Source organism: Pezoporus wallicus, unplaced genomic scaffold (genome assembly GCF_028554395.1).
Source record: "Pezoporus wallicus isolate ANWC-B61680 ecotype Strahan unplaced genomic scaffold, APGP_CSIRO_Pwel_v1 contig_3952, whole genome shotgun sequence".
Classification (NCBI taxonomy): Eukaryota; Metazoa; Chordata; class Aves; order Psittaciformes; family Psittacidae; genus Pezoporus; species Pezoporus wallicus.
Window position 1 is genome coordinate 5,234,455 of NW_026635034.1, and position 14,382 is coordinate 5,248,836.

General features: G+C 41.9%; 1 protein-coding gene across 1 annotated transcript in view; it reads left to right on the forward strand.

Moving 5' to 3' along the window:
• Positions 1-9,703, forward strand: part of CEMIP (cell migration inducing hyaluronidase 1) — a 54,305-nt gene extending 44,602 nt beyond the window's left edge. The window contains exons 22-28 of the mRNA XM_057428003.1: positions 583-794; positions 1,249-1,434; positions 2,103-2,307; positions 3,139-3,225; positions 3,544-3,701; positions 6,567-6,667; positions 7,598-9,703. Of these exons, the coding sequence (XP_057283986.1) occupies positions 583-794; positions 1,249-1,434; positions 2,103-2,307; positions 3,139-3,225; positions 3,544-3,701; positions 6,567-6,667; positions 7,598-7,725 (1,077 nt within the window). The 3' untranslated portion in view covers positions 7,726-9,703. The remainder of the gene's footprint in view (positions 1-582; positions 795-1,248; positions 1,435-2,102; positions 2,308-3,138; positions 3,226-3,543; positions 3,702-6,566; positions 6,668-7,597) is intronic.
• The last annotated feature ends 4,679 nt before the right edge of the window (positions 9,704-14,382 follow it).

Below are 14,382 nucleotides of genomic sequence, written 5' to 3' on the forward strand. Positions count from 1 at the left end.
TGTGATGGGAAATGTGCTGAGCAGTCAAAATTAGACTTTGGCTGTCATGATCTTTCATCCTGTTCTGTAACCACCAAACCGTTCTTCCTACCGCACGGGCTCCGAATGCTGCTGCCTTGAGAATCCTCACTTTCCTCTGAGTAGTGCCTGTTTTTGTCTTGGGTGTTGCAACTGTTGGGTTTTTTCCCTCTGTAGTGCCACTAAAGCCGATTTCTAGCCACTGAGCTGGTTTTCATGCTTCTGAAATCCAGACAGAAGGGTCTTTGTTTAGCAGAAGTCAGATGTCTGAGGCAGATACTGTCCCGCTGCTGAGGGTTGCCACTAACACTGAAATACTTACTGCAGGCCTCTTTGACTGGCCTGCACTCTGCAACTCAGTGGATGAGGAAAAGATCCTTCTTGTTTTTCTGAAAACAGTTTGCTTTGTTGAAAAGGGAGCCTAAAAAATTGAATATAAGTGTATGGCATACAAGTCACTGCTGAAGCTGCAGGCTTTGCACCAGTTCACATCTACGGAGTGGCTGCGCCTTTAATGCTTTGCTGCAGTTCATTAAAGCCTTGGTGATGTGTTTTTTCACCTAGATATACATCCAAGCCTACAAACCAGCCAACCTGAAAATGAAAATAATTAAAAATGACTACCACAATCACCCACTCTACTTGGAAGGGGCTTTAAGTAAAAGCACTCATTACCAGCAGTATCAGCCAGTTATAACTCTGAGGAAAGGCTACACCATCCACTGGGACAAGACAGCCCCTGAAGAGCTGGCCATATGGCTCATCAACTTCAACAAGTGAGTGATCTGACCGAATTCCAACATTCCAGCCCAGTAATGTAACTGCACATTTTTAATGGGTGAGGTTATCACCTCATGCACTCTTCCAGAATGAACATGCTTGTTCCAGGAAGTCCATTGAGTTCACCATCTTTCCATTTGACATCCCAGATTCCTGTTTCCTCCCCTGGGAAGCCCTGCAAGATAACATGGTTCGTTTTTAGAAGCCTAGAGCTAATTCATTCCTGGTGCATGGAAGTCACAGGTGTAGGAGTCAGAGGCAGATCCAACCCATGGCTGCTATGTCTAATTTATGTTGCATAGATTCATCCCAAACCATTACAATTTTAACTGGCCAGGAAAAAAATTAAGTTACATTTCAGAATGAATTATGTAGTTTGGCTTCTAGCATGCTCAGGAAAATAATAGTCATGTGTTGACTTGTTATAATGTGGGTCTTTGCTATTTTTAGGAACGACTGGATCCAAGTAGGGTTTTGCTATCCTAAAGGGACAACGTTTTCCATTCTCTCAGACATCCACAATCGTCTCTTGAAGAAAACATACAAAACTGGAACCTTCTACAGAACCTCTCAAATGGAGAAACTGGAGCACAGATACCCTAACAAAGGATATTACTATTGGGATGAGGACACTGGGTAAGAGAGCAGGCCTTGCCAATGTGCACACTGCTATGGCAAAGCTGCTGGAATCATGAGCTATTTGTCTAATGCCATTAACAGGGAGCACAACAAAACCAGAAAGTCTTTCTGGGAATGTGACCAGTGCTTAATTTTCCTGGGACTCACATGGCTGCCAGTCATTCACAGCCTGTGCTGCAGTGCCAGTTACCGTGGGAAATGCTTTGCTGAGTAAAAAAGAATTAGAAAAAGAAGACAAAAGCAAAGTGCAGACCATGAAACCAAGCTGGAGATACACCCAACCCTTTCTGTTTTGAACAGCAATGGTTTATAAACACCATGACAGGGGTGCAAGGAACCTAAGAGTGTGAAGCCTGTTATTTTCTTTTAAAGAATTAAAATGACGGGAAAGGAAGCACTAACTTCTACATAAATGTATCATTACAAGGGGAGTTCAGGTGTCATTTCTGTCTTGAGTTCCCTGACCTCCTCAGACCGTTTCTGAGATGTGTGTCCCCTTTTACTTGCATGTGGTATGTTGAGAACTATAAAATGTGGATGTTGGCACTGAGGGTTTGCAATGCACATTATTGCAGGACATTAGTAAGGAGTCACCAAAATTGGGAGCTGGTAATTTTTGAACAGAAGTCTCAAGAATGCTTCTATCTTCTCTCTCCTGCCTGCAGGCTGCTCTTTCTGAAACTTAAATCTCAAAATGAGAAGGAGAAATTTGCTTTCTGCTCTGTCAAGGGCTGTGAACGAATAAGGATCAAAGCTGTGATCCCAAAGACGGCTGGCATCAGCGACTGTGAAGCCATGGCCTATCCGAAGTACACTGAGACACCAATAGTGGAAGTGCCAATGCCTAAGAAGCTGTCTAGTGCACAGCTGGTAAAGGAGTTGATTTCTTATCACAGAATTATTGCCAGTGTAAATCTGTAGTTCTGGCACATATTGTGCCCACAGACGTAGAAGGACTTTGTACCAGGTTCAGGATAACCTATGGCTAATTTTCTGAAATGGTTCAGGCATGTGAAAGAGTATGAAACAGATTCTTGCATGTGCAGACAGCACAGGTCGTCAAAGGACAGAACCACCCAAGACTTTGGTTGGAGCTGGATACTTAGTCTTTTGGGTCTCTGTTGTGATGTGCTGTGTTTAAAAGCACAGGGTCAAAAGTGATGAGCTGGAAGACAGGTTGGTCCAGGGAATGTGATTCTGGATTGAAACAAGGTTCCTTGCTTGGCCTCCAGTTCCTCCAAGCTATAAGAACAGCAGTGTCAGAGAGCGGACAGCATAGCTGAGTGTCTCATTCATATAATGCACAACAGTGTTTCTTATATCCAGTGCAGTTTGGTTCTGGGGGAGGGAGGGTGATATTTATCTGGTTTGGGTTCTTTTTCTTTCACTTGTCACCCTTGGAGCAGAAACGTAGAGCAAAGCCTCAGAGAGTTATGTGTCAGCTCTGAAAAGTGAGAATCACTTACAGACTGCCACGTGGTAAAACAATTTAAATGATGACAGGATGAGCAGAGAGGTTACTGTGGTGCCCAGTCTCATTAGCAATGTAATTTGGCAAGTCAGGGCTTATTATGTAGCTTTCTTGTTGATTGAATTTCAGGGTTTAAAATGCTTTGTGAAATGCAACGTTCAGGTAATGGACAGTAATGGACATCCTCACCAGAAAAACTCTTTTCTCTCTTTTTTTTTTTTTGTAAACAGAAGACTAAGGACCACCTACTAGAAGTGAAAATAGAAACTTATAAGAAACAGTACTTCCACCTAAAGGATGACTTTGCATACATTGAGGTGAGCAGGTCCTCTTCGTGAACTATATGGGACAAAGTTCTAAGATACTTGCTTCGTTGTTATGGAAAACCTGCTTACCAAGTCACCATGGATAGTTAGATTCAGATCACTTCTGCTTTGTATTTTGCAAAAGACCAGATATGGCTGTAACTTCCCTTTGCTATTAAAAATGCAGGACAGCTTGACCTCAAAGCTCTGGAATTCTGCCCTTTGATATAAAGGGCAGTCGAGTGACTCAAGTCTATCACTGTTTCTTGCAGGTGGTTGTTTGTAATTGTGTAACTATGATAGATCAGGAATATCTTTTCCCCTGCACAGGTTGACGGTGTCAGGTTTTTCCTCACTGATGAAGGTATCCAACTGGTTGTGATTGATGGGCATCATGGAAAAGTTGTTGATCGAGTAACAGTCAAAAACTCAATTCTACAAGGAATCCCAGCACAGATAGAAAATTATGTCAACAACATCAAAGATCAGTGAGTAAATAACCTGGTGTTACTAAGGTGCAATGTACAAGAATGCTGTACAACACTCATCTTTCTCCTATTTTTTGTCACCCAACATGGGCCAGACAGACTGGACTAACAATGTCCTTTTGTACCTGCCAACTCCAATAGAGTCCAAATGTGAGGAAGACAATCAGGCAGCAGGATCTGTGATTTAGGAACTGATCAAGCCTAGATAAAACACAGAGCTATGTTTGATTAATAAACTGCAGACCTACATTTATGTTGTGGGTTATAAACAAACTGCAGACTTAAATTCACCAAGTGCTCATTGGGACAGATGTGGACAGTTTACATATTTCTATTGCCTGCATGCTCTCTCAAATCACAGAAAATTCCACTAATAAAATACATCCCTCGTCGCACATGTTCCCTGCCCAGAGCTAAGGGCTGGATGCTTTTATTCTTTACTTCTGAGGAGCCAGAAATACAGAGTTTTGCAAGTGGGTGGTAAGTAGCCAACACATGTTCCTTCATCCTGGAGGACAGCGGCTTCATGTGCTGGAATGAGAACAACATCAAAAACCATTTAACCAAAGGGGTTGTTCTTGTATTTGTTTGTGGAGTGCTGTTGGGAAATGAATACATTTCATTGTTATTAAATCTGGTTTTATACATAACATGTAATACCAGTATGATTGCTTTGTTGATGAATTATCTGAAATAGCTGTGGGCAGAAGGATATTGCTCTGGTATTTATTTTAGAGGCCTGGAGAAGCTTCAGCATAGTGCCATGCAGGTGGACACACTGTCTCAAATAATTCTGAAGATCGCAAAACCCACACTGAGTAGCTACTGCAGGAAAGCGTGGTAGTTGCTCACTTTTCTTTCATAAAAAATATCAAAGGGCTTTTCAGAGAAACCAACCTCCCCTTTGCAAAAATCCCATCTCAATCCTGGCTAAATCCAGACCCTGTCTTCTTTCTTACTGTAGAAGATTGAATTGTAATTAGTGTTTAGGTGTATTCAAGTCTTTCTGAGCCTATTGTCTTCTTTGAATTAGTGTTAGAACAAGATTAGGATTAGGATGGGAAATTGACCCAACATGATCAGCACCTCTCAGGTCTCACTCAGCTGTTCTTCTTCACCAAAAGACTTCTTTCACCCAGACCAATCCCTGCAGGCGTTTCCAATTTGACCAGGGATGAGCTTAAGCTACAGCCGTAAAAGGTCTTTTTTCCATTTGCTGGATGAAAGTGTTGTTTGGATTCAGATGTGGAGGACTGTACAATCAGCAGCCTCTTGTCACCTTTCCCAGTGCCATGCAGAGCACGGACTGTATGGAGGTGGTGCTAACAGAGGGGAAGGGGGCCCCACCAGCCTTACCAGCCTCCTGTGAAGAGACTGCTAAAGCAACTTTCAGATGTATGGATTTGGGGATGTGAGGTTTTTCTAGCAAGGACAAGCCTGTTCAGTCATTTAAGCAGCCCTCTCTGGGCCAAATTCCTTTTTTTGTTTTTAATAAATCCATTATTCTGAAGAGCTTCTCAGGGATAAAAACCCAAAACATCTGGTGAATTTATTTTAAACTTCCATAGCAGGAAAGGCTTAACAGAAAGCAATGATTTTAGTGAACTGAAGGAATCAGCATTTGCAAAGTAGTCAAAACCAATCTGTAGCTCTTGTAAGCATGGGAGCATTTTAACACCTCAGGTTTATTCTAGGAAAAGTCCTGGTGACTCTTAACTCTTTTGCTTCTCTTCTTCCTCTGCTGCCACCCGTTGCTATTTATCCCTGAACAGTTCTAGTTCCAGCTGAGGTGTTAAGAGGTAACTGCTGTGCTCAGGGCTTGAGCACTGCAGGAGTTCTTGCCTAATTAAATGTAGTGACTTGTGTCCACTGTGAAGCTGGAAAGCAGACCCAGCAAGGCTCTCATTCTGTAAGACTGCAAATGCCGTTTGAGTCAGGGAAGTTTTGTTTATGGAAACCCTGCAAGGTGGAACGAAATAATTCAGCTAAGCAAGTGTTTGCTCAGTAACTGTCATGCAGCTTTAACTAGGACGTGAACAAAGATGACTTAACTGCACTTAACATCAAAACTTCTACTCACTCACTGGAGTGGAGCTCTTCCTCCATGGCCTTTGAACTACTCATTGGAGGCGTTTATGTATTTTGTAGGAAGTAATGAGCTTAACTTCACTGAGTATCTTGTGCTCCCACCAAAAAAGTCTCACTACAGGATTATCTCTTCATTTTTAATTTGGGGTTTTATCCTATCCTGCTAGAATTAAGCTTAGGCAGTTACTAAGTCTCACCCAAGCAATTACAGATTTGCATTAGCTTGACGCACTACCCTCTGGTTTTCGTTTATCACTTGGTATTTGTAGAGAACCCCAAGAATTTTGAGGTGAAATACAGTACATGCAAGTAAGGCAGTAATAGATATTAGTAGTAATAATAATAAAATAATAAAAATAATAAAATTTGTAAGCAAAATCCCAATGAAAATGAAGGAAAAGTTAATTTCTTCATGTTTAATCTGCTGCTGCTGAAAGAACAAGAGGTTACTTGAGACTTACTAAGAGCATCTGAGGGAGAGCATGTTCATTTCTGAGCAAAGGGGATGGAATTGCTGGTTGGAAACATTTAAATAATTCTAGAAAACAGTGGGATTTTTTTTCTTTTTTTTTTAAAAAAAGCAATTCTCTCTGCTTTCTGATGGGTTTATATGACTAAACTGTTGGAAAGCATTGTCAAAAGCCATTAAAGCAGAAGCCACTGTAGTTTGTGGGTGTCTTTGAGTCACACAGGCAGGAGTTACCGGTGCTCAAGGCAGACAACCAAGGAATGTGTTGTGACTCTTCATTTGTTTATAAATGGCTTTGTTTCTTTCAGCTCCATCGTGCTGGTGACATCTAAAGGAAGATTCATTTCAAGAGGACCATGGACTAAAGTACTGGAAAAACTTGGAGCAGAAGAGGGGTTTAGATTAAAAGGTAACCACTTTTCAAAACTGCAGTTCTAAACCCCTTTGATCTGTTCCCCTCCCATGGTTCCAGCAAAGGGACCTCTTTTCTGCTTCTAAACTTTGCCTTGCTTGTTTCTATCAGCATGTGCTCAAACATCCTGGGACCAGTCATTTATTTATTCGGTAAGGTTGTACCCACTGCCGCTTTGGATAACAGCGCTCAGTTTAATGCTGTAGATGGAAAAAGTGCTCTGGCTGGCAGTTGTTCTTATAAGTAAAGAATTCAGGTGTTTGATTTTCCAGATTTATTTTAAATAAAAAGGCATTTTAATAATAGGAATATTGGACTTTTTTCCTCCTAAATGCCCCAAAACACGATTTTTTACTTGTCCAAACCCATTTTTAGCTGGTTTTCTCTTGAAACAAAATTCTGACTTGATGGCACAAAGCATAGCAATTTCAAAGCATCACATATTGCACTAAATAATGCTTTATGTGTATGTTGCTCTGATCAGCTCTGACCTGTGAGCTTTTGGCACGCTGTCCTCTTCTGTGTGTGTGTGTTTTACTTGCTAACATAGGTCTTGCCTGTTGTCCTGTCCCTTATCATCCGCTAACCTTTCCCAAGCAGGTTTTGAGTATAACCACCCTGCCAATAATGACACCTTCAACAGATAGCTCAAGCTGCTTGCTAGGAAGGGTTTTTTTGTGCTCTCTTTCTCTTTTGCTATGTACCACAAATTGTTAATAAAGGGAAGCATATAACATGTAAATAAAATTTTAATTAAGCTTCATTAGGAAAGTATAATACCTGGAGAATGTATAACTGGCAAGGTTCGTGTGCGCTTGTATGCTCCTGTGCACGCGCTCCCATCCAGCTATCGGCTGTAGCCATACACACAGGTGGTTTTCTGGTGCAGCCCTGGCACATTCCTAATCTATTTGCTCTGATTTGCAGAAAAAATGGCTTTTGTCGGCTTCAAAGGCAGCTTCCGCCCAGTATGGGTGAAGCTGGTCACTAGTGAGGACTCGGCTAAAATCTATCAAGCACTGCCAATTCCTGTGGTGAAGAAAATGAAATTATGAGGACACACTGCTCTGCCTTCTGGCTGCCAGCACTGCCCCGTGGGATGGACTACTGACTGCTCGCCGCAGGCACCTCGCCAGCCTGCTCCAGAGGTGTAACGTTTTGTTGTTGTTGTTGTTGCTGTTCAAAATGAAACCTTACTGTAGCTAGAGTGGCCACATGTGACAGACAAGCCTTCCTCTGTGATCAGTGTACGTTCTGTGATCACCAGCTCCTCGCCGGTTGACTTGCTCACTGATGCCGTGTTGACTCTTGCGTTACTAAGCAAGGTTTGACCTGGTTTACAAGGTACTGGTTTTGTCAGCACCCCTGTGACAGATTAATTTATGTGCTGCCTCTCGAAAGGGGAGTTCTAGGTCTGAAGGCCATCAAGGATTGTTGCTTTTACCAGCCTCTAAGTTGTCCAAACACTTTTTTTTCCTAGTGTAACTAGTGCTAGCTAGTGTAGCTAGCTGCTCGCAAACACCCAATGCCAATTTAAAGGTTGGTTGAAAATCTAAGATAGAAAGAGTATATTTGAATTATTACTTAGATGCTGGGAAACGTAACTGGACAGTAAGAATTTATCCTAAAGCTTCTGTGATGTTTGATCATGCTTTTTGGGATCTGTGTTGAACATGCTAACCCATGGCACATAGTTGGGGAAGAGATGAGAGAGGGGCGGGTAAAACATGCCAGTGGAAACCGATGAAACCACATATTTCTGCTTGCTCAGATAATCATATTTCTCCTATGGATCAAGGTTTTTAATAGTGGTTGCTCAAATAAGATGTTTTCCTTCAACAAGCAGCAGGCAATCAAAGTCAATTCGCACAGGTATTTTCTCATCTTTTCCCATATTTTCTCTACATATAATAATGTTCAGGATCAGTCTGGAGTGTTTGTGGTAGCTAGTCAAAGCCATCCTGTTCAAGGCTTCCAGTTTTTAATTGGGAACACTGGGACTTACTTTATTAGCCTCAGATAGGGTGAGCAACCCTCACTTTTCCAGGGAGGCCAGAGGGAATAGGATCAGACCACTCTCCTGTGCGTTGCTTTCCGATCCTGTCCTTAGGCTTATGGGCATGAGTGTCTTGGTCCTGCTGGAAGGGTTACGAGATATCTGGATGGAAGATGGCAGAGGTCTTACCAGGCAGCTGAAGAATCAGAGTGGGAACCCCCATACACTAGTTAGATGTTTGTACATCCTTTCCCCCTTCTTCAGAGCAGTATCTGGATAATGAAGGCTGATTAGCCTGAATCAGAACTCCCATGGGGACATCTGTTGAAGATACGAATTTACATATTATTTGTAAAACATTGTAAGCACTTCTGGTGTTCAGTGATATTTCTGTCTGTGGCTCAGAAATGCCATGAAGGCGTCTCTGAGGGCTGTGGCTATTGTAAGGAATCCAAGGGTGGGGGTAAAAGACAGGATGATGAGCTTTTCAGAGCACACAGAATATCGGTTTTGCCAATAATATCTGGGTTTGTTTTCCCACTTGGTCTCTGCCTGTCCCCATTGGTACAAAATTCATTCTAGTTGCTGATGGTTACTTCATTTGCTGTGGTTTAATTAATTCATGTAATTAAGTTGCCTTTTTCCCACAGTATCCAAAATATTATCTTGCAGCTAGCATGAAAGAACAAGGATTTTGTGTCATTCCAAAGGCTCAGCAGGTTTGCAATCTGTAAACCTGGTTTGGATCAATTGCTCTGAAAGTCAAAGCAGCCCTGAGCAAAATTGATATAGTATTGTAGGTTACATTCCCCTCAAGCCTCTCCTGGGTTTTGAAACTGGAAATGTTCTTTTCAGCCTTATTCTGTAGTTGTTCTGAACCCGCTGAATGTCATGTGTGTTGTATTTAGAAGAAGAGCCAAGCTTTCCCTCCCTTAATTCTCAACAAGAGTCTGTTCATGAAGGCTCTTCAAGCATTTGTGCTGTTTCCAGAATGAATGGGCAACACTTGTAAAAGTCAAGTAAAGCACGTTGTTTTTTCTTCCAAAGGCAAACAGAGCCAGGCTCCTGAATTCAAGCAAATAGACTAAACTCAAGTTCCTTGAGTACATTAATTTGGGTTGCCTAAACCTCCTCACTGTCTTTAGGCAATTCTGTTGGTACCATTGCGCCGGTGTTAGTGGAACACGCTTGCTCCCAAAAGATGGACCAAAGCAGGAGTATTCCTTTCATGAGCACTTGAAAAAAAATGGTGGGTGGGCAGGAAAGCCAGGCTCAGAATGTACCTGGGTTGGGATATGGCTTTGTACGACACCTAGGGTAGGGCTTGCCCTCTGTGGTGTCCTGCTTCACTGGGCCATCAGCCGTTTCTCTTCTCCTGCTCCCTATAAGCACATTAATTCCCTGGGAAGATTATACCAGGTGGGTCTATTCCCTAGGCAGGTTTCTTCAGCTCCTGTGAGCATGCTGTCTTCATGAAGTGTAGCGTCTGATTTTACTATTTTGGGTATTCTCAGGGTGAAATCATAAGACTTGGCTCTAGGAAAAGCTTTTTTATTTTTCTTTCCTAAAAAAAAAATCTCATTCAAAGAAGAAAACTTTTAAGTAGCTTGTTCTATCATGCAAATCTTGTCACATGGGGCCTGTTGGAGCTAAGGTGGGTCTTACGCTGTGAATACGGAGTACGGGATCACTGCAGTCTGTGAGCATGAGGGACAATAGAGCATCATAGCGGGGCAGCCACGGCTGGGAAGTGCAAAGGGCTTCCGTTGGCCTTTATGGGATGAAGTCAATGTGTTGCTCTGAAGACAGAATGAAGCCTACCACCATCACCAGTCAGCAATAGTTTTGTGCCATAGGATTACTTTTTAATCTTTGACTGTTCTAGAAATTGCACACACACATTTTGACTAGTAAATCACCTGACTGCTTGTCCTCTGTACACCTTGTACAGTCCCTGCACAAGCTGCAGTTCCCCTCTTTGTATGTTTTTATTACTGCAGATGTTTCTGTGTTTGCCTACGCAATTGCCATTGGTAGAGTGTGTGTGTGTGTGGGGGGGGGTTGTTTGCATTTTGTTTGTTTGTCTATTTGTTTGTTTGGATGTTTGGGGGTTTTGCCTCTGTTTGAATGCTTGTTTTACCTGTCGCCGAAACAGCTGGTCCTTTTTCGGAGTTAGAAGTTTGTACATTTTCTTATAGACTTTCCAATGAAAAAAAAAGATATATTTTCTATTAATTTATTACAATGGCACTAAGACAACTAAATTGCAGACATATGAAGCATTTTTACTGGAGTTTAGCTTTGTCCGGGTTGTTAAGGAGGTCGGCAATATGTCTTTTCTGATAATCTGCTTTGCACTTGAAAGCTCTCTATGTCCGCAGACCGTGGTAATGCATTGACTGTCTGGGTTGTGATGACAAGAGCTCTTGGGACATGGGTTCCAACAGATTGTGGCTTACAACTGAAATAACACGTAGTTGTTTGGAGTACACAATGTTTATCAAAATAAATATTCAATGCAAATTTCTAATTTTATTTTTGTCTCTTGTCTCTTTTGTGTCTCTCTGTACGTTGAAATGGTGTTTGCTGGATGCACACACAGGACTTAGTACAGCATCTGGGAAACACACAACTTCCTGCTTATTGCAAAAGGCAAAATCCAAGAGCCCAAACCCCAACTGTGTGCACTTGCTGGCCTGTCTGCAGAAACCACAGCACATGGCAGGCCTTCCCAGTCACACTTGCAGGATCTGAGACAGGGAGAGGGGAACGGAAGGAGATGGGAGCAGGAAAGGGGATACTGCAGTGGCCAGACATGGGAAAGGGCTGTGTTTGGGGCAGGTGGGGGCTATAGTATATTAAAAAAATATATATATTATATATATTAAAATACATATTGTTGCCCTATTCACAAAAGAAAAAATAAATAGGGTGAAAATGGAATAAAAATATATATGGAAATAATAGATAAAACATGTACACATTTTTTGTAGTGGGCAGCTATTAAAGCTTTTGAGAATCTCACTGTTGAGTCAAGTGTGACTTTGTTTATTTTCCACCCCGGGATGGTGCCAGCTGGGCAGGCTCCATTATGAAACTTTCTGGAGGCTCCAAAACTCAAATGGGATTTTTTGGTGGCAGAATCAGCGTTTCCAACATCCAAGGATCTGTTTTTTAATCAGGTGTCAAAATAGTAGTTAGCACATTAGAGGAGATAACCCATCTAGCACCTTCAAGCCAGAAAACCAAAAATGCAGCCTGTGTATTTCTGTATAAAGGGGGGGGTGGTGTGTGTGTGTATATGTATGTGTGTGTATATGTACGAGTGTGTATGGGAACGGGAGGTACATGTGCGGACACTTATGTCTGTATTTGTGCATATATGTGTGTGTCTATATAATGGGAAGTGTATTTGTGTAAGGGATGTATTTGTGTGTATGTGTGTATTTGTGTGTGGGGCAATGTGTGTGTATTTATGTGTGTGTCTGTGTATATATATTTATGTATACAAAGGGAGTGTGTGTGTGTGTGTGTGTATTTCTGTGTGGACCTCTATGTATATACAGCCATTAGAACTAGTTTAACAGCAACCTATACATAAGCATATACAATTCATTACATTACATTAGTCCTAAAATTACTGTGTAATTTTTAGTTATATATGTATATTTAAGTAGAGACCAGATACTTTCCAGCCATTAATATATAAAATACAATGTACATTAAATGTATTAGCTTCTGTACGCCAATATGCTTAATTTGTTAATAAAGATTAAAAGAATAAATTATAGCATTTTAATATGTATCATTTAGACAATTAAAAAGATGACATAAATCATTAAATTGGTAACACAACACAACGTCATATACAATATATAACAGAATGCAACATAACCTAATAGAACATAACGTAACATAATGTAACACTACGTAACGTGACGTTTCCGCTGCCGCTACGGGCTTAGCCAGCGCCCCGTTGCCTGTCCGTGCGCGCCCTCTAGCGGTGATATTTGGTGGTGTGTTTTGGGTTGATTTCTTACTTTTCGCTGCATCACAGCCCGAGAAGAGCCAGAGGGTTGTGCTCTTCTCCTGCCAGCACGGCGGTCACAGGCCCAGCTGAGTGTCACACTCGTGCTTAGTCTCTGCCGAGCAGCCACTGAGGGGTCACAGCATCTGCTCAAAACTATAAGGGGCAGGGATGCTCCCTCCACTTCCAGAGCTTCGATTCTCCCAAATCTGCTGGACAGTAAGGCACAGTTTATGTGGTTCCCTAGGAGAGGTTGTTTTTATGACACCCTTGCAGAGTTTTGCACCACCTCCTCCAGCAGAAGCTGAAGCTGCTGTGATGTGTCCAGGCTCTTGCAGCCCCCAAAGGGCCATTCCAGCAGCCAGGTTGGAGGCTGTTGTGTTACCCCACCTTCTTTCTGACCAAAGGATGGGGGAGGGAGGTGTAGAAACCACTACTGCAGCTACACCCTTCCTTCCTCTTATGTGTTGTCTTCACAAAACACACCCCTACAGTGATCTCTTAGCCAAGGAGCTGAATCCAGCATGTACGCTCACTGCACAGCCTTAGAAGCAGAAGCTGAGGGAGAGCTCCATCACTTTGGAAATAGAATAATTTGCAGTTTATGAGTTTGAGCCTCGGCTGGAGTCCGTATTTCAGCAGTCAGGACACAGTAAGGGGTCCGTGATGAGGAAACAGTGATGAGACTCAATGGGAAATCATTCTGGGGAAAAGCCCCTTACAAACAAGTATTTCTGCTCCTTTGGCAGTGGTGTAATGTGAGATCATGATGAAATTCCCAGCACAACAGTAACCTCATCTCCTCTCCTATAGTCTTAGTGCTGAGTGAGTACTCCTAGGTAATGTTTCTTAAAGCACAGGTGCCTCACCTAAACCCCACAGGTCTGTCACTTGATAGTAACACCACAGGAAATTAATGCAGCTGGTTTGACTTTAATTTCTGCTTTCCTGCAGTATCCATCTCCAGTATCCAGCTGGTACTGCTCTGTCATTCGGCTATCTCTTGAGAATGGCCTTCGCTGTTACACAGCTATAGTTGATTTTCTCATCCCAGGAAGTGAGACTGTCCTGGCTTATCACTACTGACAGGAATAATAATGTGGCTGAAATATATTTCAGGCCTTATGCGGTCTATTTGAAGATTGAGCAATATGGCTTAAATGGTGCTGCTGTCTAGGAACAAGGGTTGGGAAGGGTAATATAGAGAATGGTCTTTCCCTGGTTAGGTTACACAGCTCTTGAGATCACAACAAAAAACTGTCTCCCACATTAAATGAAAGAAAGTTAGTTTTTCAAAATCTTCTACTCAACTCAATGCCAAAACTCTTACTTACTTACATGCTTCTGCTTCCATTAAGCTCCCTGGCAAGTCCATTCTGTTATAACTGCAATTAGCTAAAGTCCACACAGTTATTAGCTTTTTTATGGCACCAGAAAGACAACAAGGGCTGAGAAGTCACAGAGTATGGCTGTGGATACAACTGGCATGATGAATAATAAAATAGTAATACAAAAATCTTGTGTGGTTCAATTTGAAGTATGCACTATTTTGGATTGGATTTCAGTTTAGGTGAGGGGATGAAAACAGATTTATGTTTTACAAAAGAAGTTGAATGAAATAAAACTGTACTGAGGACACGTTAGTTAAAAAAACCAAAACCAAACATGCAGGATGTTTTGTAGCCATGG